Consider the following 26,359-nt stretch of genomic DNA (forward strand, 5'->3'; position numbering starts at 1 on the left):
ATGAAACAAAGTGGACAAAAACTCTAGAAGTAGAAATGGTTGGTGAATCAGAGCATGAACAAAAATACCTAGAAGTATTTAGCCCTGTGTAAAGCAGCAAGCTGGCTGAATATTAGGCTGGGTAAAATGTTTAGTGACAATTTGTATATCTTTACACTAGAAATTCAAATTCCATTGAGGCCAAATTTTCCTTTTCGCTCTTTCAGGGTCAGAGCACCAGTTGAACATATGTTGATGTAATCTACTTATCCCTCCTCCCCCTTACTGGCCTTAGGCTAAATATTTTCAAATTTTAGTATGAGTAAGGTGCCAAGTTAACAATTGTTGACATGGTTAGTGGCATTTCATCTGTCTTTATTTTGAGTTCAAATTCTGATGTTGATTATGCCTTTCATCTTTCTGGGATCAATCAAATAAGGACCAGTTGAACACTGGGAGATGATGTAATCGACATACACCCTCCCATTAATTGCTGGCCTTGTCAAAACTTGAAATCAATATTTAGTCTGAGTTATGTACCGTCTATACCAAAGGGGAAATATTTAGTCTTAAGTACTGTTCTAAATGATGTAAGGAGCAGGGTGTGTGAAAAGCTAAATAGAATTAACCAAAACCCTTGAAAGCAGTTCCCCAGTATGACCCACAGAGTAAAAATAACAAAATAAAATAGTGTTAAGCTAACCACATGAATAAGAACTAAAGCCCAAAACCAGGACTAGTGATGAGGAAGAAATATAGAAGTCTTGTCTTGGAGTAATGAAAAAAGAGGGTCTTAAATACTAAGTATTTTAAGTTTAGCACCAAGTCCACTCTGATCCAGCGGACACTAATCAAAAGCTTTGCGGCCACAACCTGCAAGCTGATGTTGACCATTCACCCATCAAACATGCACACTTTTAACGGATAAGGTGAGATTTGGTTGCTATTTCCAGCACATTGAGAAATCGCAAAGAATCCTTATAGGGCATTTTGTTCTAGGTCTGTTTTTCTATGCAAGCTTGGGTTGAATGAATGCTTAGCGAGGCATTTCTACAGCCAGATGCTCTTCCTGTCACTTATTTTCCAAGTTAAAGGATTTTTATATTCCACTTCCTTTCAAAAGTACAAGCTACAAAGGGATCTTATCAGTTTTTGCAAAGACAGAGAATAGGCCAACGCATACAATGTGTCCACCTTCTAATTCTACTCACAAGGCATTGTTTGGTCAAAAGCCATTGTAGAAGATGCTTTCTCAGTGTTATGCAGTGAGATAGAGCTTGAAACCATCTGGTTACAAAGCTAACAGTAACCACACGGCCATGACTGCCTGTTATTAGCCTGTAGTACACTGTAAGGGCATCGGGTCACTGAGTTTTCTCCCCTGCAGTAACAGGGGAGGGGGAATAAGTCTAAAGAAAATGCAATGTGCTAAAGATGAGGAAAAAATCATTTTACTTGCCAATGTAACTTTGGAAGCTACACTTTTGTTGCTATATCAGGAAATATAGCATATACATTCCAATAATTGTCCTTTCTACTTTAAGAATAAGGCCTGAAATTTTGGGGTAGAGAGCTTGTGGATTACATTTGAGCCCCAGTGCTACTTATTGCACTGACCAAGTCACAAAAGCAAAATTTGAAGGGAATTAGTAGTCATTTCCTTTGATTTCTCGACGGAAACAAATAGGAAGTAATACTTCCTGACCAAAGACAAGTGTTATTGGAAAAACAAACTCATCATTTTGCTAGTAATATTTTCTATCTTTTTATATTTGCCCCCACCGAAAGATGTAAGTCAAAGTTGACCTCATAGAATTTGAATTCAAAACAAAGATGGATGATATGCCACTAAGCATTTTGTCCAGTGTGCAAACAATCCTGCCAGCATATAGCTTAAATAAAAAAAATTAGCAACCGAGATGGCATTAATATCAAGAGGTAATATTTATCTCCACTTAAACATGGATGTTCTGTTAGAACAAACTATACTGTGGTAGTTACCATCAGAGAAACCCTCATATTGACTTCTGATGCAACTTTTACCAAATTTCTTGGTACTTGAACAAAAAGAAAAATATTTATTACCTTAAAGCAAGATTAAATAAAACACATTTTTGTTTTAAAACAGAACATTCTCCACGCTGGTTGATAACCATGGGTGACCAGCCATCCATAGAAAATAGGATTCCAAAGAATTGTCAAATGATAAAACTAACTCTACAAGGTCTTGCTTGGTTTCAATAAGAATTAAGGTCAATTTTAAGCCTTTTGATGCCATATTTCTACTAAAGTCATCACCTTCGTTTAATGTCCGTTTTTCCAAGCTCACGTGGGTTGAATAATTCATAGATGCAGATTTTTCTAGAACCAGGAGCCTTTCTTGTCACCAGCCTGTATCTGCTTCCATCTGTCTGTCTGTCTATCCCTATGCTTGTTATTGCATTGATGTCCCAAAAAAACCTCAGTATTTCATAATGTAGGAAGCAGTATTAAATAAACATAGCCATTTATGTATCATACTCTATGTAAGTAATCAGCGAAAGGCAATTTACAGCAGCATCATTTGTCCAGAAATAACATCTCGTGTGGAGTGCTGTGTTTAAAAAACTCACTATGTATTGGAGGGAGGTAAAAATCATGCCAACAGCAGAAGCACTTTGGCCTCATTAAGCCTTGTCAATGACATGTTCTCACTGCCAAAAACATGCCTAGACAAGATGTGTCACCTTTAGTATATAAGAACAGTGTATTTGCTTATATATTATAAGTAATGTATTCGCAGTCATTTTACCAGCTGAGTGAACATGTATATTATTGAGATAAGTAGCAGAGTTAAGGACATACTTGTTAGGGTTGATATGATCAACAAAAGACCTTGACAAAAGATTGAGAATTGCAAAAAAGCAAAATAAAAGAAACTCAAAGAAAAAAAAAAATGCAATAATTAGAAAATCAATGAATTATAAGAGTCTTATTTAATATGAACAGATTTATTTTACATCCATTATTTTTACCTTGGAAACATCATGTTTCACCTTTTAGTTTTTAGACAAATTGTTTTTATGGCTGAATGTTGTTTTTTTTTTCTACCACTAACAACTTATCTCTTACCACCCAAAAGAGACTAAATTATTCAAAGAATTTAATGCCTTTAGTCTGTTTATATGGTGTCTGGAGGAAGCATGTAGTGCTGTGCCCCTAACCTTTTTAAGACACCTTTAGTTTGGTGATGTTCAATTTCATTAAACTAGTTGGAAGGGAGACCATTGCAAGAAGAATGTTTCAGAGAGACCTGGGGCATGAATTAGCCACTGTCTATTTAGTAAAGGGTTTGATGATTAAATCAATGATAGATATAAGAAGGACAGAGAGAGGTGAGCACACATAGTTGGTATTGCTTCAAGTTTAGAAGAGCAGAAGCTGTGGCAGAAAGAGACCAGAGCGCAACAGAAGGAGGTCATTTCAGGAAGTTTGAAGACAAATAGTTTTAACTTAACTTAAAAGTGAAGCCATTATATGTATGCATGCAGGGATGCAGAGATAACAAACTAGTTAATAAGTAAATATTTTGGAAAATATATAAAAATTCAAATCCAAAATAATAATTTTATCAGTAAATATTGCTGAAAATAACAAATAATTTCGTTGTTAGTGGATAAGCCATAAGAATATATTTTATGAAAGTTTCTGGAGAGAGAGTACAAAAAAAAAAAAAAAATTAAGAATTTAAAAAAAAAATTAACATTATTGTTTGGTATTTTTCTTTATGTGTTCTTTGGAAATGAAAATAATGCAATGCATTTTTGTAAAAAACACAGAATTAAAAAAAAATTAATATACACTAATAATCTTATTGCAACACAATAAAATGGCCCTTACACATTATGATTGTTAACAGAAACAGTAAAACATTGAAGCACCATGCAGTGGAAAATATACATATATATAAGTGTGTGTATATATATATATATATATATATATATATATATAGTTATATATGTATCACTTCTACGACTGAAGAAATTTTAATTTTATATAGGATGTCAACGAGAAGTTAGTAGATAGTTCTTCATTGCTTTACCGTTACTGATGCAGCTGTTGTTGAATGCAATGGTCTTTGAAGAAGCTGTAGTGTTTGTTTCCTTCTGCATGATAAAGCTGAATGAACTTGCCACAGGTTAAAGAGTCCTTAACCGAATAGTAACTTAACAACGATTGTGAGTATATTTAAGCCAATCAGTGGAACTGAAAAAGAAAAGTAAGAATATAAAACCATTGATGATAAACTGAAAAATAAATTTTTGAGAAAAAAAATCTGTTCTGTTACAGAAAACAGTTTAAAAGTAATTTTAATTTCAATATTTCCTTTCAAAATGCTTTAATTTCAAATTTGGAGAGGGAAAAAAAATAAATAAATAAAACAGCCAAATGCATTTTTAGCAGGCATGGCTCTATGATTGTGGTGGTGGTTGGTTAAGAAGCTCACTTAGCAACAGTATGGTTTTGGGTTCAGTCCCATTGCACAGTATCTGAGGCAAGTGTGTTCAACTATAGACCTGGACCAAACAATGACTTATGAGTGCATTTGTTAGACGGATACTGTGTGGAAACCCTAATGTGCACGTGTGTGTGTGTGTGTGTGTGTCTGTGTGTGTGTGTGTGTGTGTGTATGTGTGCATGAGAGTTTGTATACTTGTGTGTCTTTTTGTTTGTCCATCATCACCATTTGATAACCAGTTTTGGTTTGTTTATTTCCCTGTAACTTAGAGGTAGAGTAAGTACCAGATTTTAAAGAATTAAAAATAACGAGAGTAATTTTAATTCCAAGAATTTCTTTCATTCATCAACATTATAATTATAAATAGTTATAATAAAAATAATAATGGAGAAGAAAAACTGAAAGTAACACTTACTTTTCATCACTGTTCGTATTGCTCTCACAAGGTTAATTAGTTGCGCTTTTATGCCTGGTTGTTCACCGAAACCTCTTTGTTCTGCTGTACCCCAACCAACTGAAAGACGAAACAGCCAAGACAAAATGTTATCAATATCTTATGTGAGACAGCCTTGATAAAATACGATATCAGTAAAGAACTGTGGTAAAATCAATCAACTACACCTTCTTCTGCCAATGATGTTAGAAATGAAAAACATGTAATGACTAAGAAATCAGACAAAATATCGTGATATCTAGTTATCTCCCTTTACTCCTTACCATGTATAGCTTTACAGCTCAGCATCTAATGATATAATTTCAAGTTTCATTTAACTCTTGTTCAATTTGAATACTCTCTTATGTTATTAACAGTGAGATGTAAGGCAAAGGAGACTGGCATAGACAGTAAAGAGTTAAGCGATTCTATACATAGAATCTAATTTGGTGATATATATATATATATATATAAATTCAGAAGAGGGGTACAACAAGGCACCAATATTAACTGGAAAATAGCAATCGATATAATTACGACGCTATTGTATAGCTTCACTGCGTGTATACTGGCAAAAATGCGTGTGTGCAACACACATGAAAAATTTGTCTTACCTGTAGGAAGAACATTCGAAAATGGACAACCCAGATTAAGGATAATGCAGGACCGGTTTCAGACTCTTCAAATACGTTTCACAACGTAAATCTGATCAGTCTTCATCAGCTGCATTGACCTAGACATTATTTCAAATGTTGCCACATCAATGCCAAGTATACTCGCCCGAACTTCCAGCCGTTAACAGAACTGAGAACAGTGAAGAAGTTATAAATGAAATATATTTCAATACAAATGTATTAATTTCCAGCAAAATAAAGCCCTATAAGGGTATATATATATATCTAAATAAATATATACATATATATTACAACAAAATTTTAAATAGAGTTATCCAAGGTTTCGCACCCACAAAGCCAAAGACTTGTGGACAGCTTGTCAGACTCTATATAAATACAACATTTTAAAGTATCTTCGTCGCAGACGTGAGGAAACGCTCAGAACAAGAGGAATCCGAAAAAACGTTAATGAGAACGGGTTATTCCCCCTTAATCAGAAGAAGGAAAATAACTTTTATAGACTCGGAGAGGCCTAACGTGCAAACGTAAGTAACGCTTGAAGTGGGTACATTTAGAAAACACTTCTTTACGTCTGTTTAATGCGCCAGGTTTCTTATATAGTCCTTAAGACTTTTGGTTCTGATCGCGATGCAGATCTTGCAACAGCCACTTCCATTAGTATATAATTTAATCTCTCCGTTTGTCGTTAGGCCTCTCCGAGTCTCCAGAAAATTTTGTTGTAATAATTACTACTCTATTTTTTAGAGTGTGCTTCTTTCTGATATATGTTTTTTTTTTATTAACTATATATATAGAGATAGATTATATATATATCGTTGCCAGTGCCGCTGAACTGGCACCCGTGCAGGTGGCACGTAAAAGCACCCACTACACTCTCGGAGTGGTTGGCGTTAGGAAGGGCATCCAGCTGTAGAAACTCTGCCAAATCAGATTGGAGCCTGGTGTAACCACCTGGTTCACCAGTCCTCAGCCAAATCGTCCAACCCATGCTAGCATGGAAAGCTGACGTTAAACGATGATGATGATATAATATATATATATGTATATATATATAATAATATGTAGATTATATATATATATATATATATATATATATATATATATATATATATATATATATATATATATATATATATATATATACAATATATATATATAATATATTATATATATAATATATATCATCATCGTTTAACGTCCGCTTTCCATGCTAGTATGGGTTGGACGATTTGGCTGAGGACTGGTGAAACCGGATGGCAACACCAGCCTCCAATTTGATTTGGCAGAGTTTCTACAGCTGGATGCCCTTCTTAACGCTAACCACTCAGAGAGTGTAGTGGGTGCTTTTACGTGTCACCCGCACGAAGGCCAGTCAGGCGGTACTGGCAACGGCCACGCTCAAAATGGTGTATTTTATGTGCCACCTGCACAAGAGCCAGTCCAGGGGCACTGGCAATGATCTCGCTCGAAAATCCTATGAAGGCCAGTCAGGCAGTACTGGCAACGGCCACGCTCAAATGGTGTATTTTATGTGCCACCCGCACAAGAGCCAGTCCAAATACATATACATACAGTTACACTTTCTCCATGAGAGTAGATAATTTTTTTTTCCACTACGTATTTGTAGCAGTTCAAATTTTACGATGATAGTACATACATTTTTCATTCCACAACGCATTTCATAAGTTTGTCCCAGTACAATGAACTCATACTTTGAATGCTTAAAATTCTTAAAAAATGAAACTATTTTACAAATCATAATATTTATTTCTTATTTACTGTTCATACAACATTTTGATGAACATCTATTCTAATTCAATATATATAATGAAAGAAAGATGCCCTTTCTTTCATTATATATATAAATACATATGCACACAACATAACTTTGGTTTGAAGCTATAATAGGAGACACTTTACCAAGGTGCCATGCAGTGAGACTGAACCTGAAATCTTGTGGTCACCAAGCAAACCTCTTAACCACACGGTCATGCCATAGATGAAAATATTAAATGTGTTTGTCTCTAGATATGATAATATTCCACTCCTACTTGGCTTTCAATACCAAAAGCAAAATGGCAAAGTACCAAGTATAAAGCATAGTTTTGCATTTGTTCCAAACCTCTGCATCTTGAGTTCTAATTCCCCTTGAGATCAACTTAGCTTTTCAACTTCTTGCAGTTATAAAATATCAGTCAAAAATGATAGATTGACAGAGTTGTGAGACCATCAGATGAAATTTTTTGCAGTGTCTATTCCAGCTCTTTGCACATTTTGTTGCCTAGTTTAATACCATCAGTTGATTCTTAGCTACTTTCAGCAGAGTTTACTCTGTTGCCAACATTCAATTCTGGTTTCCAATTTAAAGACACCTTCCTCCTACTAGCCTCTAGAAAAGATAAAGTGTCTTACTACATGCATTTTGACAATCAATGTCGCACCTAAGGCCAGAAGTTGTTTACATATCAGCAGTGTAGTTGGGAGTGGGGCAAGGAGTCAGTCAGCCCCAGGCAACACTTTAATGTGAGCAGTGCTTTTGGGTCTGCTGTATAAGACTGGGTAGGGGCTGGGAGTGCACAAAAAATGCAAGGGTTGCTCTGCTACGCCAGTTTTATACCCTGTACCTGACTACCATGATGTCCTGGGGAAGACTCTGGGCTTCGATAAGAGGCAGCTAGCCAACCTGTTCGGGAGGACCTTCGGGTCGAGGTTTCTGGATAACTACCAGAAATCCTTGACTTGGCTGTGCTACCGATCGGCTTTACCGGTTCGGGAAAGGTTGTCAAGGCATGGTTATGACACCTCCCCCACGTGTCCGAGGTGCGGGCGTGCCAGTGAAACGGTGACGCATGCCTTCGTACACTGTGAGGAACTGAGGGATTTGATAACCTATGCCGAACAGCTGATGTCGGATACGGAAGGAGTACGACTCTCGACTGAGTCCACGATAAAGATTGCACCGCCTTCTTCTTTCTCCAAAGAAAAGAAGGCAGCATTTCTCTGCGTAATAACCACATTGAAAGAAACGGTATGGAAGATGCGAATGGAAGGGATTGCGACAGGGCAGTTCATCTCCAGACGAGGGCTGGTGAATTACTTCACCTCTCATCTTGTTTTCAAGATTCGTCTGGAGGGGAGGAACCTGCCGCAAAGAGTGTTCGCGAAAAGATGGAAGGAAATGGTACGAAAGATGAGTATGCAAGGAGCCGTGCTAACACGGCCGGTCCGAGCATAGAAGAACAGAATTACCAAAAAGAAATCAACCGGCGAGTTAGTGCACTAACCCAAAACCCGAAAGAGACAAAAAAATTTTTTAACCTATATTATATTAGATTATTTTACTTCATATCATCTGAATTGTATAAACTCATTTGTATTGAATCATCCGTAAAAGCTTGACTGACTCATATATATGTTCTTGTCTGTCCTTGTTTGTCCCCACTATTTATCTTTGTATTAGGAAAATAAAGAAATACAGTGTTCTCGACTGTATTCTTCCCAAATCTGAGGCTTCGTGTCTCTACATTGGAACCTTATGTTTCTTGTTTGTCTATCTATTTCATTTATCTAGTCTGCTCACCCTTTTAATCGATCGTATTTCCTATCAAGTCTGTCTTTGTCCTGTTATCATAAACTTTGTACCACAACCACTTCAAACTAGAACGAAACTGCTCTTAACAAATTTATAATCTCTCTAACTTGATCAAACCAACGGAGGAATTTTATTAAAATGACGCATATTCCACGCGATCGTCCCCTTTTTTGACCTTGCTTCTCGAATTGTCAAAAATTAAGAACAGAGGAGTGACGTCAGAAACAGTCAATAAACTCAAAAGGAGGCAACTGTAGTATAAAAGAACCGTCGACAGTTCTTCAGTTCCATAGCGTAATAAGTCAGACTACAGAGAAGGTGTTGTCTCACTAAGAAGACCTTTACCCGGCTATTGAACTTCATTGTTTACAGTAAGTTTATTATGTTTGACAAGAACAGCTTTTATTTCTTCTATATTTTATGTCTCTTTACAATGCTTAGTGAGTGTTACATTAATAACTTGGTAAACTTAAAAGTTTTGCCAACAAAACTTTGTAAATTTCATTAACAGTTGGAAAGTTTTTTCTTTTCGTAACAAGTTTAACATTAATGAAGCTCTTGTTAATAATTAGTTGTTTTGTTACTCTTCGGCAATATTTAATGCAGTAGGCATTAAAAGAAGCTGACTTTTAAAAAATCCTGTTTATACTAAAGTTTTAACAAATATATAGATGAATATATAGGTGTATATTTTTATAAATACGATTTAAAAAAAAATATAATTTTGGCATTAAGTCTCCTGTTTATTTAATCTATTTATATTATTGCTTACATTTAATTACTCAACTCCCTGGATGGTATGGATTGAACTGCTCTAAACACCGTTAAATATTTTGCCTCTGCCCTACCGTTTCTGTTATCTTATCGTTTTTTTTAGATATTTGATTCTATATGTAATAAAAAATATTAACATTCGGGCGAAAGTAAAGGATCTGCACACCGGTGTTTAGGGTTGTTTGTTAATCCGAAAACGGGTGGTGTACTTATTCACCTCCGCCAACATTAGTTTTAATATTAAAAGAAATGTTTAACAGCCTGTAATTTCAACTCTAGGTTTTGTTGACGAAACTTAAGTTCTGCCCTCAACTTACTACGTTCGATTTTTCCTTCCTTCACACGAGATGTTTTTTTTTTTTTTTTTTTTTTTTTTTATTTCTATCAACTTCATCATTCGGGAGGTGGGAAATTTGTTCTAATTCTATATTCTCCCATATAAATAATATACTCAAAGTTACGAAGACACACCTCCCAGATAGTTTACAAAATACGCGAAACTTCAGCTTGCACATCAAAGAAAAAGTTAAACTTACTCATTCTACGAACTTTAAATCTTTAATAATGATCACTTTTCTTTTTTTAGCGTGACAGCTCTTACGTAAAGTGTAGGAAGTTGAAATATAAGTTATTTTATTTTTGATTTGGAGAGGGGGGAAAAAAAAGAAAAAAAAAAGGCTGGCGCCCCCAACTTTTTACAGCTTTAAAACACTAGCCTTGTAATTTCGACAGCCATGCCGAATTTTAGCAGTAGTCGCGCGCTTTAATCATCCTCATAACTATTTGATGCTAAGGCTTATTTCATCAGACTTTACACCGTGGACAACTAACTTTGGAGTCGATGAAATGACTAGCAATTAAGCACTGAGGTCGATGTACTCGACCTATCCTCGTCCTTTATTACAGAAAGAATTAGTTATATTTCGGGACGGTCATTTTTTTTTTTTTTTCAAATAAACACACGCACTATATATTCATTCTTCACTCGTTTATTACTGTTCCTTTGTCCGGAAAGCTTTCGTCACACATCTGTGACCTCTTCAGTGACACTTTCCGTCATTGTGTATGCTCCTGCTCCGCTTAGCAGGAGCGTACACGAGGACGAAAAGTGTCGCTGAAAAGGTCACAGATGTGTGACAAAAGGTTTCCGGACAATGGACATCAGTTAAAATGAGAACGGTAATAAATGAGTGAAGAACGAATATAGTGCGTATGCTTTATTTTATTTTTTTGTTGGGGAGTGGTGGTGGTGGTGGGGGACAATTATAATGCAACTACCACATTGATAGTTGTTTTAGAATCCGTTTGCCGTCTCGTTCGCGTAATGAAGAGAAAAAGTAAACCGGTAGGATCAACTGTTTTACTTTTGGAGGTGGGTCCAGTGGGCTGTGAATTCTAATTTCAATAACAGATATATCGACGGCGTCTTTTAATAAAACTTATGAAAGTTAACCAATTCATTCTGTTTCGTGTTTATTAAGACTTTAGGGAATCTTATAGTGTCGAATTATCCAGAAAATAAAAGAATGAATTCATCAAAATCCGGTCCAAGACGGTGACGAAAATTCTACTGTAAAACCAGGAATTTATTTTCTTACCCGTTGTTTCAAAATTGTTTCAATATTTCTTTATTGTCTTGTATGCGCGTCTGTCCCTCCCTCCTACTGCTTGTCCGATAGAGGGTAGTTCTTCGACTAAGCCAGTGGTTCTCAAAATCCCCCACCAACCCTTTATTATTTTTTTTTTTTTTGCTCAATAGTAATTACAAATTGAAATTACAAATCCATAGAAACCGGGTAAAAGGTGTTGGCACTCTAAATGATTTCCGCTCCTGTATTCTTTTACTTGTTTCTGTCATGTGACTGCTGGAGCACCACCTTTTAGTTGAGCAAATCGACGCCTGGACTTATTCTTTGTAAGCCTAGTACGTAGCGGTTCGGAAAAGGAGACCGATAAACTGTTACTAGCATCGGTTGTCTGCCTGTTGAGAAGATGCACACACACGACGGGCTTCTTTCAGTTTCCGTCTTCCAAATCCACTCACGAGGCTATAATAGTAGACATTTACCCAAGGTGCCACGCAGTGGGAATGAACCCGTAATCATGTGGTTGGTAAGCAAGCTACTTAGCACACAGCCACTCCTGCGCCTGTATGTTTATAATTTTTCCTTTTTTCGCTCTTTTTTTTTTCTTTTTAAATAAAATGTGACAAAATTTGGAGGAGGTGGTCTGTGCGAGTAGGATCGACTGTGGGAACTACATAGAAACAAGGCTCACTCGGAGTGGTTTTAAAAGGTCATGTTTTGACATGAAATCTCACTGTAGTCCAAGTATTCAGACTGTCGTTAATATATTCTCCATATTTTGACAATCTTTACTTTTTTCTTTTAAACAGATCAGGGTAAGACGTCTGCCCCGCCCCCAAACCACCCTTTTTAAAACTTTTTTTCGACACAAACCCCCGCCTTTTCAGCTACAGGGAATACGAATCTGCCAAAAGAAAAATTGGCGAAAATCGGCATTTTTAAATTACCCCACCCCAACCCCCTTTTCTTTCATTTTTTTTTACTTTTTCAGAATTTTTTTTCAAAATATGTGGAAAAATACGGAGATAATGATTTGTAAAAAATTTGGGAAAAAATGGAGGGGGATGGGCGGAAGTCTTTGCCAGATCAGTTTTAATTTTTCTTATTCGAAATAACAAAAAATAAAAAATCTAAATCTAAAAGTAACTATAATCTCTAAAGGAAACTTATTTTGTTATCTTGTCATTAGACTGTGCCCATGCTGGGGCATTAACTTCAATTTTAGTCGAATGAATCGGCCCCCCCAGTGCTTTTTTTTGTAAAGCCTTGTCCTTATTCTATCGATCCCATTGCCGATCTGCTAAGTTATGGGGATGTAAACCTTCCAACACTGGTTGTCAAGCGGTGGTGACCACACACACACACACACACACACACACACACACACACACACACAGGGTTTCATTCAGTTTCCATCTACCAAATTCACACACGAGGCTTTTGTTGGTCTGAGGCTATAGCAGAAGACACTTGCCTAGGGTGCCACACAGTAGAACTGAACGATATGCTGGTGGTGGTGGGGAGCTTGTCACACTTTTTTTCTCTGAAGTGAAACATTTTTGACCATTTTCATTTAATACTAATTTCTTCCTTCAGATGTGTTATATTCTTTCTTTTATATACGCACATATATTTATTATATTGGTACGTCCGTCATTGTCGACGATGACCAAGGACATCGCGTGGGAGAAGACAGGACAGTGTCCAACTGTTATCAATCAGTTTGATGCGTGCTCGAAGGTTCGGCCGCAAGTCGGAAGAACGCATGCATGTGCGAACCCACACATCCGTTCGCAACACTCTGGTTGGCCTGAGTTTACTGCAGTAGACACTTATCTTAGGTATCACAGTGTGGGACTGAACACGCTTCTAAATGGTGAGGAAGCGAACTTGTTAACAACACAGCCACGCTTGCGCCGGTGATTTTGAGATACTTTTACTAGTTAGTATTTACCGTTTAAGAAAGGACACACTGTGTCAGCAAGAGATAATGATGGGTTTCTCCCTACACTTCTGACAGTTTTTATTAATGTCTCTTATTTTAACGATCATTATTTGTCGTTCACGTCGCTGAGGTTATAGTGTGAAGTATCATTATCATTTTGCTGTAATCTAGCTGCGACATAGTTCGTTTGTGAAGCAAGCGTTCCCTTTCCATCACACACGCACACACAGGTATTACAAAGTTATGCCTCCTATTCCCATACTAACATTTACTAAACACATTTACACGCAATTACACAATACACAGAAAAAGATGTAATCATTGTTATTAAACAAAAGTTAAATCCTTTAGAAAGTGAAAGTTAATTGTCTGAGGATTAAATAACCTTCCAGGGCTATACAGGTGTTCCATATACACTTCAATCGTTGATGGTTAATCTTGACCTTTTAGTTTTTTTTTTTTTTTTTTATATAACTTGATTTTTTAAAACATTTATTTTATTTATTGTAGGACTTTAATCAGCAAAGATCTAACATGGAACACGAGCAAAGCACCAGTGAAGAGACATCAGCCCAGTTCATGAAGCGTGTTTCATCAATCCCAGTCATTGAAAGTACATGGACTCAACTATCTGTTTATTATAACAAAGCCAAGGAGTACAACACATTGGTGAAGTATGCCTTTGATAAAGCTGAAAGTGGAGCAAAAACTGTTCTGAATACTGCTCAACCAGTTCTGGATAAATATCAAACTCAGAGTAAGTTTGTATTTTATATTATTGACTATGAAAATTATATAGTAATATGGTAAATTGAACAAGGAATAATTTAATGCTTTATGGTGAATCCTCATACCTTCTATGTTAGGAAGCTTGACTGAGAGTCACTGGTTTCTTTACATAAGCATTACACTGTGTACTAAACAAAAACGTGACTTTCAATGAAATGCTTTAAAAGTAGGTACTATATGAAGGAATATGTCTTCGGGGCCTGGGAAAATTGTGGTGGTGCTAGGACTGGGACTCAAATTTTTTTATAGTGGTATATGGAATTGTGAAAATGGTTGTCAATAACGTACTTTTTTCATACTTGGTACAAAGTTATTGGTAGTTTATTTTGTATTAAATAATTGGTAGAATATTAAAGCTAAAGTTGTTTTTTTTTTTTTCCAACTACCAGTGGGGCCTGGGGGTGGGTGGACATATGTTGGGAAACATTGCTCTAATGTAAGGTATGTGAGGTTCTGTGTGATTTCTAATTGTTTTATGTACTTGCAAGGTTATGTAATTAAGGTTGCCTCTAGGCTCTATGGTTTTAGGTTTAGTCCCACTGTGTGGGCACCTTGGGCAAGTGTCTTCTATAGCCCAGGGCTGAACAAAACCTTGTCAGGAATTTTTTTTTTGTTTTTTAAATACATATTCAGCTGTTTTTAAGCTGCATTCTCTTCCTGTTAATAACTCTTATTCTTTTCAAGCTGGGTGCTGTTATCTCAAAGGATTATCAGATGACTTGTCAACAATGTTTTGTATGTAACAGCTGTGTGGTTTAGAGGGTCGCTTTTTGTTTCCAGGTTCAGTCTTGTTGTACAGTGTATCGGACGAATGACTTCTATCATAGCTCTGGTCCAACCGAAGCTTTGTAAGTGGAAACTGAAAGAAGCTTGTCATGAGTGTGATATATGTATATAATGTCTGTTTGTCCGCCACCATTGCTGGCTACTGCTGCTGTTAAGTTTGTCCATGTAACCTAGCAGTTTGGTAAAAGAGACAGGATAAGTATCAGTCGGGGATTCACTTTCACCAAAGAACAGTTGGTCTAAATATTTTTTTGTTTCTATTGGTATCAGGAAGGGATCCAGCTCTAGAAGCCATGCCAAGGCAGCCTTTAGGGCACAACAGTCCTGTGATCCATTGGCTCCTGCTAAACTGTCCAGTCCATTCTTGCATTGAAGACTGACTTCAAATGAAGATTCCTGTGCCCTAACCTGTTGGGATTTAGACTGGCCATATCCAGCTCATTTATTCTGTTCAAACCTACCTGATCTGGATTCTCACCTATTCGCCAATGTCATTCTAAAAATATATACAGTAACACCATCAAAATTTTGAAGCTCAGATAATGTATGATTAATTCAAAACAGTGTAAATAAGCAACACATTTGGCAAAATAATCTGAATGCTAAAAGGTTAACCTCTGCACAATTTTAATACAGATTTTTGTTCTTTCAGTCAATGCTGCTGATAACTTTGCATGCAACCAACTTGATAAACTGGAGGAGAAGTGTCCTGCTATCAAAAAGACTCCTCAGCAAGTAAGTTGATCATTGTGTAAATGATAAAAAGCTAACATTAACATGAGTGTCTCTTTTGTGTGTGTGTGTGTGTGTGTGGTCACCTCTCTTCCCTTTTTTTTCTCTTTTCTTTCTTTTTTTTTCTCTGAGTATATTCAGAAACTGAAAAACTGCCACCCACATGCAATCGCTGCATGTGTGTGTGTGTCTTTGTCGTTGCTGTGGCGTTGCATGATGGTTGTCGTAAGAAAGCAGTGTCAGTCAGTTCTTCTATTCTGCAAGAGAATGCCTGGCCATGGGGAGATATTGCTTTACTTGGGAACGGGTGAGGCTTGGTGACAGGAAGGGCACTTCTCTTTTTTTCTTTTCTTCTTTTGCTTGGGGGGGGGGGGGGGGGCATGTGGATTGGAATATTTTGAATGGGTTTGGCCCTTCGACTGGGATCATTTAATGGTTCCAATTTTTCGTTCCATTCCTTTAGTTTTTTTCTGGCTGTTAGCTTTTATTATTTAGCTAACTGAATATTATGCATGAGTATTGCTGTGAGCTGAAGGAGCTTGCTCTGCCACAGTTTCAGGTTCGATCCTATTGCATGTCACTTTGAACTATTGGCTTCTATAATAGCATGCATTAGGGTGAACAGTGCCTTAGATGATTGAATTTAGGTAGAACAGAAACTGTGGAGTCTGTGTATATGTGGACTGTAGTTTCACTTTTATCATTTTAACATCCACTTTTCTGAGCTTGCATGGATCACACTTTACTGAAGCCGATTTTTCTATGGCTGGATGCCCTTCCTGTCACCAAGCCTCACCCGTTTCCATGCAGGGTAATATTTTCCCATGGCCAGGCATGCTCTTGCAGAATAAAACTGACTGACACTGCTCTTATGACAACTATTATGCAACGTCACAGCAATGATAAAGACATGTACACATGTAGTGATTGTATGTGTGTGATGGTTTTTTTCAGTTTGTGTATGGTCTGAGGCTTTGTGTATGGTCTGAGGCTTTGTGTATGGTCTGAGGCTTTGTGTATGGTCTGAGGCTATTATGGAAGCTACTTGCCCGAGGTTTCACATAGTGGGATCAAACTTGCCTCTTACCATGCAGCCATGTCTGCATATTAAAAACCAATGTGTTTGTCCCACAATTTGACACTTCCACAAATGGAAATCAATAAAATATCAGATTTAGCTAAATTCAGGGTTTGTGATTGATTAAACCCTTGAAAAGGTAGTGGCCAGCATGGTCACAGATGAGTGACTGAAACCAGTGTAAGAATTTTTTTATCAATAATTTTGTTTTAATGAAACTTTTAGCAGATGTGAGAGAAACTGTTTATTATATATAATGCTATTATGTTATATTATTTTTAACAGATTGTCACTGACAGCAAAGAGATGTGCTCCACTCTAGTGCAGCCTGCAGTTGATAAGGTAAAGTCAGTTTAGCCAAATCTTCCATAACTCTTAATAGTAGAATTTTTCTTATTTATAGTATTGGCTAAACATCTGTTAAATTTATATTGTTAATAACCCTTCTCGTATTGGTTGGTACCTGAGACAATACCTGCTGCCTACAAAAACTCTTTGTTTTAAGCCTTTAGCATTCAGTCTACTCTGTGAAATGTGATGCTTGATTTATTTACAATGGTTTGAATTCATTGTGAATTATCTTGTGGCTTTAGGAATTCAATGTGATTATTTGTTTTTCGAATGACATTGTAGAGTAGGTGTGAGAGGTCAAATCTTTCTAGTTTGAACATAAAACAATATTTTGGCTGGTTTAAATGCTAAAGGGTTAAAATGGTCTAAAATTTTCTATGAAAATATAAAATTTTGTTCCAAACACCATGTAAAATTTAGCCTGAATATATGAATGGAAACCATTTGATGATAAAAAAAAATATAGCTAAAAATTTTATTTTTTTATTTTAGTTTTTTAATCTTTAAATTTGATTATTTTAAAGGTCAATACTGTGAAACAATTTGGGGACACAACTGTGGACAACATCAAGTATTTCAGTTCTTTGGAAAACAGCAAGGATTATGGCATGAAACAGGTGCTTCGTGCTTCCAACTACACTTACAGCCAGCTGCAGTGGCTGCTTCAAACTGATTTTGGTCAGCAACTGTTGCATCAGGTGGAAGTTTATTTAACCTATTCTGAAGATGCTCTTGATAAATATCTGCCTGCTGCTGACGATTCTGAGGAACCAGGCAAAGGTAACCATAAAAAAACAAATTATTAAATTATGCAAACTGTACAAAAGTGAAGATCTTGAGTTCATTTGATTAAAATTAAGGGTTTCTCCTCCATCTGCTCATTATTATATTACTTAACAAATACACTTAAACATAGCTGTCAGTTAAAGCCATGTTAAATACTATGGAATCTGGTGAAACGACTTCAAGAATGGGTACCAGATCACTTGGCCATGTCACTGAACTAGACTGGTGTCTTGTCCATGGTTGATTTCTCTTGTCTTGCACCATGTCTCTAGAGACCTTTCCTCAATTTATTGTCCAATTATTTTCCATCCTGGCATGAGCTGGATGGTTTGACTGGGGCTGGTGAGGTTAGGAGCCACATTGGGCTCCATTGTCTGTCTTGGCTTGGTGTTAAGTGATGAAATGTGGGTTGGAGGAAGGTCCCTTGGTGAGATCCTTGTAAAGCTTTTGTTTAACCCCTAGATATAGCAGTAAAATGTCCTCATTGTTTTAACATTCACTTTTCCATGCTTGTATGGGTCAGGTGTTTATTAAAGTAGATTTTCTTTGGCAAGATGTCTGTCTTGCCAATCCCCACCTGTTTCCAAGCAAGGTAATATTTTCCTATGGATAGATACTGTCTTCATGGAAGATAAATGCTACCAGCTGTATAACAACAATGTCAAGACAAGGTGACACCTGCACACACTAACATGCCACTGGCTTCTTTCAGCTTCCATCTACCAAATCTACTCACCAGGTTTTGGTTAACTTGGGGCTATAATAGAAGACACTTGCTGAAGGTGCCATGCAGTAGAACCAAATCTCAGACCATGTACAACACAGGACTTGGAAACAGGTGAGAGCTGACCAAATAAAATCTGCCTTAAGTTTCATCTGGCCTATGCAGACATTGAAAAGTGCATGTTAAAACTGACATCGATGGAAAGATATGCTTGTTTTCTCTCAAAACATTTAAAGAAATTTGTTTCCTTGGCAACACAGTTGCTGTAAGAAATTCCTTAGGTCTCTGTCTGAAATTGTTTTCAATCTCCAGGGGCTGGAAACGTTGACTTAAACACAGTCAAGACTTTTAATTTTCCCACTTGTTTGTTCTGTTTTTTTCCACTGCTCTAATTTCATTACTTATCTGATGGTTCTTTGTGTCTCCAGAACTGGAAGCCTCTAAAGAAGCCTCCTTAGCTCGTGTTGGCAACATTTCTCAGAAGCTCAAGAAACGTGTCTATGCAAAAGCAATGAAAGAATTGGAAACTGCACAGGCTCGTTCCAAAGAAGCCCTAAACAAATTAATTGCATCTTATACTCTTGTAAGTATTTCACCTTATGGTTAATTTCATTAGTAATATTCGTTTCTAGCATTTAAACTGGCTGTATCTGGCCCAAATATTCCCCTTGTTTCATGATTCAAAGTGGCTCAGGGAAAATTTCTTCACTCCATGCAATTTTATATTTGTTGGTGTTTCCTTGGAGAAAAATGATATAAAGCTGCTGCTTAACTCAAAGAGGAAGCAGTTAAATGTGTACAAGATAAACAGCATCAGACAATGCATTATCACAGCAATCCCTAAAGATCTACTCCACATACAGTTAGTGGGACTGGAATCCTGAAATTATTTGTCCAGAATAAAGTCTGGGTTGCAAATGTAAATTCTTGCAGAATTGGTCTTTTGTCCAAGAATGAATGAATATTGTGGATGTATGCCCTAGGCACACAACTATTTTTTATCGTGGTTCCTCCTAGATTGTGAATAATTCTCACAGTAGTATGAACATAACACATTCTTCTGGAATATAAGTCTGAAGCCTTGTAATAATGGAAGATGTATAAAAGGTGTAGTTAATTCGTTGAGGGTGAAATTTAGTACCGTATTTAACATGTCTTGATACCAACCCACTCAATTAAGATTTAAAGTAGTTATATAAAGCATTTGGTTAGTTTCAATAACATCTAGTCAAAGACATTGGTCTGATATTATTTACCTGCTTGGCACTGCCATTTTAGTTTTGATTTCAACTGATAAAATTAAATGATACTTTCTTTTTAACTGCATAATTTATTGTACAAAATAGTTTTTATTAAACCCCTATCATATTCTTTTGAAAGTTAATTGAAATGGGCAGTTTTTCCTTGTTAGAAAATAGTTTAAAGTTGTTTGCAGAAGTTATCAGACATTTTAAATTGATTTGCAGATCGAGACATTGCAACAGAATATTGGTTCTTCTAAAGAAAGGATCCAAAATGTTAAGGAAAAAGTTATGGCAACATGGAAGGATGTCATGAGTGAAGAAGACCCATATGCAGGAAAATCCTTTGATGAAAAAACTGTAAGCATTTTTTATATTTAATAGGAAAATAATACTCAAGTTATAAAGTTGATTATATGTCATGCCTTTATTTTTTTGTGCCAATTTCAAATCTTTTTCACTTAAGGTCCTTAAGAAATAGGGGCAGCTGTCTAGGATAATTATTCATCTGTACATGTGCAGGCCTGAGCAAGATGTTTTCTCTTTTTGGAAAACTGGCAGGTATGACTGTGCTTAGCTTACTTCTCACTCACATGGTTCCAAGTTCAATCCCACTATAGAATCTTAGGCAAGTGTCTTCAACTGTAGCCCAGTGTTGATCTTGTGAGAAGATTTTGTAGACGGGAACTTGTATTAGAAGTTGTGTACATTTGACAAGTTTACTGCTTTCAATTCACTGGAATACATATGTTATGTAACTTTCAGACAGAAGAGCTGGCTGTGCTTCAGGGATTTGGGTTGATTAGGTATTATTGATTAAAAATTAGTTAGGTTCACACAAACCAGATAGTTTATCTTAGTCAAACTGTGGGAACCATTCTTTCCATAATTTGAGAATGACTTGAAGGATGTATGTCTAACCTCAACTTATTGCATTTAAACTGCTAACATATTCCTACATTTTCAGACACCTATATCTTGACTCATTAGAGTATTGTTGTAATAATAAAAAAAATTAGTTTGATGGATTACTTTCGACAAATTCCCTATCATGATGATTTTCTTTTTTTTTCTGTTATTCAAATGGAATACAAAGATGGAGCTACTTTAATATTTAGTTTTGTCCCATAGAAGGCTAACACGATTGTCCACATTGTTCAAGACCTTTGTTCCAAATATTAACAAGTGACTTTGTACAAACTTATGATACTCCATGGGCTCGGACAGTTTTTAAATTAATCTGGTACCTGTATGAGTTAGGGTTGAACATGTCACAGGCCTGGGCAAGCATTTTTGTGGAAGATGTAGTCACCTATGCATGCAAGTCTTTTCTCCATGTTGGTGTTGTTGAAGAGACAAGCCTGTGACTTTAGAACCACTACAGCTTAGTACTAGTGGTAAATGAACACATATTTTTGGTTCCCCTCACGTCACTTGAGAACAAGTGTTAGTGTGTTTATGTCCACATAACTTATAGTCTGGTAGAAAGAAACCTATAGAATAAGTACAAGGCTTGACTAAATCCTTCAACACGGTGCCCCAGTATGGCCACTGTCCAAAGATTGAAACTGTAAAAGATAGGATTACACTCTAACCTCTTGGGTTTTATTTTTCTTTTGCTTTGCAGAACAATGAAATAGCCATTACTTTAGCTCGCCATGTTGCAAAGCAAGCACAAGAAACCATTCATCTTATTTCGTCCAACTTACCAGAAGCTCCGGATGTTGTGAAGCAACTCGTGAAAGAATCTCAACAATACAGTCAGAACCTCTATACAACGATACAGAATGTAAGTTCTTTCACCAATTTGATATTTGCATTATTGTTATAGTTCATGTCTGAGTTTGATACCTGGTGGTGTCTTGTCCTTGAGCAAGACCATTTACTCCAGTCCACTCAACTGGCAAAAATGAGTAATGCTTGTATTTTAAAGGGCCAGCCTGGTCACATTGTGTCTTACTGAATTGCATGTCTGTGGAGTGCTCAGCCACTTGCATGTTAATTTCACGAGCAGGCTGTTCTGTTTGATCAAATCAATTGGGTACACTTTGTCATAACTAGTAGTGCCAATTACATTTTGTGCAATTTTCTGAAATTGAAATAACTTCTAATTTTATTTTATTGTACTGTTTCAGACTGAATCTATCAAAGATATTTCTTCAACACTATTTCACAAAACAACAGAGTCCCTTCTTGGTTTACAACAAATATTCCAGACTTTACTAAAAACACCTTTATCTTACATAGTAAGTAAACTCTTGACCCTTCTGTTACCATATTTGTTGAAATATGCTGTCTTTGTTTCAATTAATTTTGAAAATCATTAAGCTGTTATCTGGCACATAACAGGAAATTTTGGAAGATTTTTAGGTCACTTTTAAATAGGAAATTTGTTTTCTAGAATTGGGGTGAGATTGCAGAATGGTTGGTATCAAAAGGGTTAAACAAATGAAAAATTTGAAATTGGAACAAGTGACAGTGCCGGACTGAGCTCATTGTTCTTTTCGTGCCAATGGGGGCTGTAATTTTCATGGTAAACCTTAATTTTTTAATGAATTCGAAATTAAACACAATTACATTTTTTTTTTCTTTTATCTAGACATCACTTCCAAAATCTGAAGAAATCGAGATGACACCTGCAAATCCTTCATCCCCTGAAGAAACAAAAACTGAAGAATCGTCTACAAAATAAACAAATTAATAAAATCCATTTTCTTTTATTTTTGTCTGTGGCAGATGTGAAAATGGTAGAAATGGAATTGGGGAAAAAATGTTGACCCTGTAACCTTTTTCTCAATGTTATATTGTTTAAACTTTTTGTCATAACCTATTCTACAGGGTAATTAACATGTCTCTTTTTTACCAGTTAAATGCTATATAAAATTCTTAGAATTGTGTTTATATATTTAATAATTAATTAATCTCGTCAAAAGATAATGGTCGTTGTCCTAAAAAAAACATAAAAAAAACCTGCTCTAATGATAGTTCTGTTTGTCTGGACATCCTTAGTCCAAATGATCATGGTGATACAAGTATTTGACTATATGAACAGCAGATTAAGTAGACTTGCTATCCTGGGATCCCAGAGCCATGCCAGTCATTGTGGTCCAAGGGGATGGAGTGTAATGAATGTAGCTCCGGTAGTTGACTGACAGCAATGGTGAGGAGTTGGGAGGGATTGGAAGATGAAACTTTCAATAAGAAACTTCATTGACTCCAGTTGAGAACCAATTTATAATGCTAAAAGGATTTGTTAATTACCCTGTAGTTTTAGTCTTTCTTCTACCTAATTATACTCTTTCATGAACAATTAAGATTATACTTAATAAAATAGAAGTTATAACTAACACTGCTATAATTTTATACAAATAAAAAGTGTTTTGTTATTGTATTTCTTCAGTTATTTTTTTGTAACATTCGAATAATTTTTATAATAAAAATGTATTACTGCTTAAACAATTTCTTTTTTATATCCTGTTCTTACAAACTGTTCTGCAAAATGATTTTATTTTCCAATTTTGGCGTTTTTTAGTTAAATCTGATTGTACAAATCTCTACAGATTACAATTCACAAGCAGGCAATTGCTAAGTTGAATGTGTCTTGGCTTTATTGATGTCTTTTTCCATGATTGATAATTCAATGGGGCATACTTTCTTCAGCTAGACCTCTCTCTTCCTCTCACTAAACCTTCACTTGTTTCCAAGAGATACAATAATTTCCCCAGTCTACAATACAATGACCAGCCTGAGAGACTGGAGGCAAACTATTAATGAACCATTTGCGTACAAAGATTGTACATGCTAAGAAGCCTCGGCATGCTATTGCAACATTGACTTTGGATAGACCAAAGCCTTGCGAATGAAACAAAGTGGACAGAAACTCTAGAAGTAGAAATGGTTGGTGAATCAGAGCATGAACAAAAATACCTTGAAGTATTTAGCCCTGTGTAAAGCAGCAAGCTGGCTGAATATTAGGCTGGGTAAAATGTTTAGTGACAATTTGTATATCTTTACACTAGAAATTCAAATTCCATTGAGGCCAAATTTTCCTTTTCGCTCTTTCAGGGTCAGAGCACCAGTTGAACATATGTTGATGTAATCTACTTATCCCTCCTCCCCCTTACTGGCCTTAGGCTAAATATTTTCAAATTTTAGTATGAGTAAGGTGCCAAGTTAACAATTGTTGACATGGTTAGTGGCATTTCATCTGTCTTTATTTTGAGTTCAAATTCTGATGTTGATTATGCCTTTCATCTTTCTGGGATCAATCAAATAAGGACCAGTTGAACACTGGGAGATGATGTAATCGACATACACCCTCCCATTAATTGCTGGCCTTGTCAAAACTTGAAATCAATATTTAGTCTGAGTTATGTACCGTCTATACCAAAGGGGAAATATTTAGTCTTAAGTACTGTTCTAAATGATGTAAGGAGCAGGGTGTGTGAAAAGCTAAATAGAATTAACCAAAACCCTTGAAAGCAGTTCCCCAGTATGACCCACAGAGTAAAAATAACAAAATAAAATAGTTTTAAACTGACCAAATGAATAGGAACTAAAGCCCAAAACCAGGACTAGTGATGAGGAAGAAATATAGAAGTCTTGTCTTGGAGTAATGAAAAAAGAGGGTCTTAAATACTAAGTATTTTAAGTTTAGCACCAAGTCCACTCTGATCCAGCGGACACTAATCAAAAGCTTTGCGGCCACAACCTGCAAGCTGATGTTGACCATTCACCCATCAAACATGCACACTTTTAACGGATAAGGTGAGATTTGGTTGCTATTTCCAGCACATTGAGAAATCGCAAAGAATCCTTATAGGGCATTTTGTTCTAGGTCTGTTTTTCTATGCAAGCTTGGGTTGAATGAATGCTTAGCGAGGCATTTCTACAGCCAGATGCTCTTCCTGTCACTTATTTTCCAAGTTAAAGGATTTTTATATTCCACTTCCTTTCAAAAGTACAAGCTACAAAGGGATCTTATCAGTTTTTGCAAAGACAGAGAATAGGCCAACGCATACAATGTGTCCACCTTCTAATTCTACTCACAAGGCATTATTTGGTCAAAAGCCATTGTAGAAGATGCTTTCTCAGTGTTATGCAGTGAGATAGAGCTTGAAACCATCTGGTTACAAAGCTAACAGTAACCACACGGCCATGACTGCCTGTTATTAGCCTGTAGTACACTGTAAGGGCATCGGGTCACTGAGTTTTCTCCCCTGCAGTAACAGGGGAGGGGGAATAAGTCTAAAGAAAATGCAATGTGCTAAAGATGAGGAAAAAATCATTTTACTTGCCAATGTAACTTTGGAAGCTACACTTTTGTTGCTATATCAGGAAATATAGCATATACATTCCAATAATTGTCCTTTCTACTTTAAGAATAAGGCCTGAAATTTTGGGGTAGAGAGCTTGTGGATTACATTTGAGCCCCAGTGCTCAGCTGCTACTTATTGCACTGACCAAGTCACAAAAGCAAAATTTGAAGGGAATTAGTAGTCATTTCCTTTGATTTCTCGACGGAAACAAATAGGAAGTAATACTTCCTGACCAAAGACAAGTGTTATTGGAAAAACAAACTCATCATTTTGCTATTAATATTTTTTATCTTTTTATATTTGCCCCCACCGAAAGATGTAAGTCAAAGTTGACCTCATAGAATTTGAATTCAAAACAAAGATGGATGATATGCCACTAAGCATTTTGTCCAGTGTGCAAACAATCCTGCCAGCATATAGCTTAAATTAAAAAAATCAGCAACCGAGATGGCATTAATATCAAGAGGTAATATTTATCTCCACTTAAACATGGATGTTCTGTTAGAACAAACTATACTGTGGTAGTTACCATCAGAGAAACCCTCATATTGACTTCTGATGCAACTTTTACCAAATTTCTTGGTACTTGAACAAAAAGAAAAATATTTATTACCTTAAAGCAAGATTAAATAAAACACATTTTTGTTTTAAAACAGAACATTCTCCACGCTGGTTGAGAACCATGGGTGACCAGCCATCCATAGAAAATAGGATGTCAAATGATAAAACTAACTCTACAAGGTCTTGCTTGGTTTCAATAAGAATTAAGGTCAATTTTAAGCCTTTTGATGCCATATTTCTACTAAAGTCATCACCTTCGTTTAATGTCCGTTTTTCCAAGCTCACGTGGGTTGAATAATTCATAGATGCAGATTTTTCTAGAACCAGGAGCCTTTCTTGTCACCAGCCTGTATCTGCTTCCATCTGTCTGTCTGTCTATCCCTATGCTTGTTATTGCATTGATGTCCCAAAAAAACCTCAGTATTTCATAATATAGGAAGCAGTATTAAATAAACATAGCCATTTATGTATCATACTCTATGTAAGTAATCAGCGATAGGCAATTTACAGCAGCATCATTTGTCCAGAAATAACATCTCGTGTGGAGTGCT

General features: G+C 36.2%; 2 protein-coding genes across 5 annotated transcripts; one reads left to right on the forward strand and one right to left on the reverse strand.

Moving 5' to 3' along the window:
• Positions 1–2,937: 2,937 nt before the first annotated feature.
• LOC149133117 (immediate early response 3-interacting protein 1-like) lies at positions 2,938–6,025 on the reverse strand. 4 transcript variants are annotated; one of them, XR_016243880.1, is made up of 3 exons: positions 5,874–6,025; positions 4,893–4,991; positions 2,938–4,224 (listed from the first exon to the last, which is right to left on the reverse strand). XR_016243880.1 is itself a non-coding variant. In XM_089361188.1 (3 exons), the coding sequence occupies exons 1-3, from the start codon at positions 5,217–5,219 to the stop codon at positions 4,169–4,171; spliced, it is 180 nt and encodes a 59-aa protein (XP_089217314.1). In that variant the 5' UTR covers positions 5,220–5,298; the 3' UTR covers positions 2,938–4,168. The 4 variants fall into 4 exon arrangements, 1 of the variants encoding a protein (XP_089217314.1); XR_016243881.1 differs by having other exon boundaries at positions 5,878–5,983; XR_016243882.1 differs by lacking the exon at positions 5,874–6,025 and adding an exon at positions 5,099–5,117.
• Positions 6,026–9,426: 3,401 nt separating this feature from the next.
• On the forward strand, positions 9,427–23,388 carry LOC149133118 (perilipin-3-like). The gene is made up of 10 exons (XM_089361193.1): positions 9,427–9,508; positions 13,953–14,199; positions 15,670–15,752; positions 17,113–17,169; positions 17,703–17,958; positions 19,117–19,271; positions 20,155–20,289; positions 21,557–21,718; positions 22,065–22,175; positions 22,529–23,388. The coding sequence occupies exons 2-10, from the start codon at positions 13,977–13,979 to the stop codon at positions 22,619–22,621; spliced, it is 1,275 nt and encodes a 424-aa protein (XP_089217319.1). The 5' UTR covers positions 9,427–9,508; positions 13,953–13,976; the 3' UTR covers positions 22,622–23,388.
• The last annotated feature ends 2,971 nt before the right edge of the window (positions 23,389–26,359 follow it).

The sequence above is a fragment of the Octopus bimaculoides genome, chromosome 12 (assembly GCF_046866305.1).
Source record: "Octopus bimaculoides isolate indiv1 chromosome 12, ASM4686630v1, whole genome shotgun sequence".
Lineage (NCBI taxonomy): Eukaryota > Metazoa > Mollusca > Cephalopoda > Octopoda > Octopodidae > Octopus > Octopus bimaculoides.

What these genes read in the sequence shown, in the direction of transcription:
- LOC149133117 (XM_089361188.1), bottom strand. Translation starts at nt 5,219, where the DNA reads ATGCTGAGCTGTAAAGCTATACATG. An exon ending in GAGCTGTAAAGCTATACATG is followed by an intron (nt 4,992 to 5,194) that starts GTAAGGAGTAAA and finishes TTCGTCTTTCAG; the next exon opens with TTGGTTGGGGTACAGCAGAA. An exon ending in AATACGAACAGTGATGAAAA is followed by an intron (nt 4,225 to 4,892) that starts GTAAGTGTTACT and finishes TTTCTTTTTCAG; the next exon opens with TTCCACTGATTGGCTTAAAT.
- LOC149133118 (XM_089361193.1), top strand. Translation starts at nt 13,977, where the DNA reads ATGGAACACGAGCAAAGCACCAGTGAAGAGACATCAGCCCAGTTCATG. An exon ending in TCAAAAAGACTCCTCAGCAA is followed by an intron (nt 15,753 to 17,112) that starts GTAAGTTGATCA and finishes TATTTTTAACAG; the next exon opens with ATTGTCACTGACAGCAAAGA. An exon ending in TAATTGCATCTTATACTCTT is followed by an intron (nt 19,272 to 20,154) that starts GTAAGTATTTCA and finishes ATTGATTTGCAG; the next exon opens with ATCGAGACATTGCAACAGAA.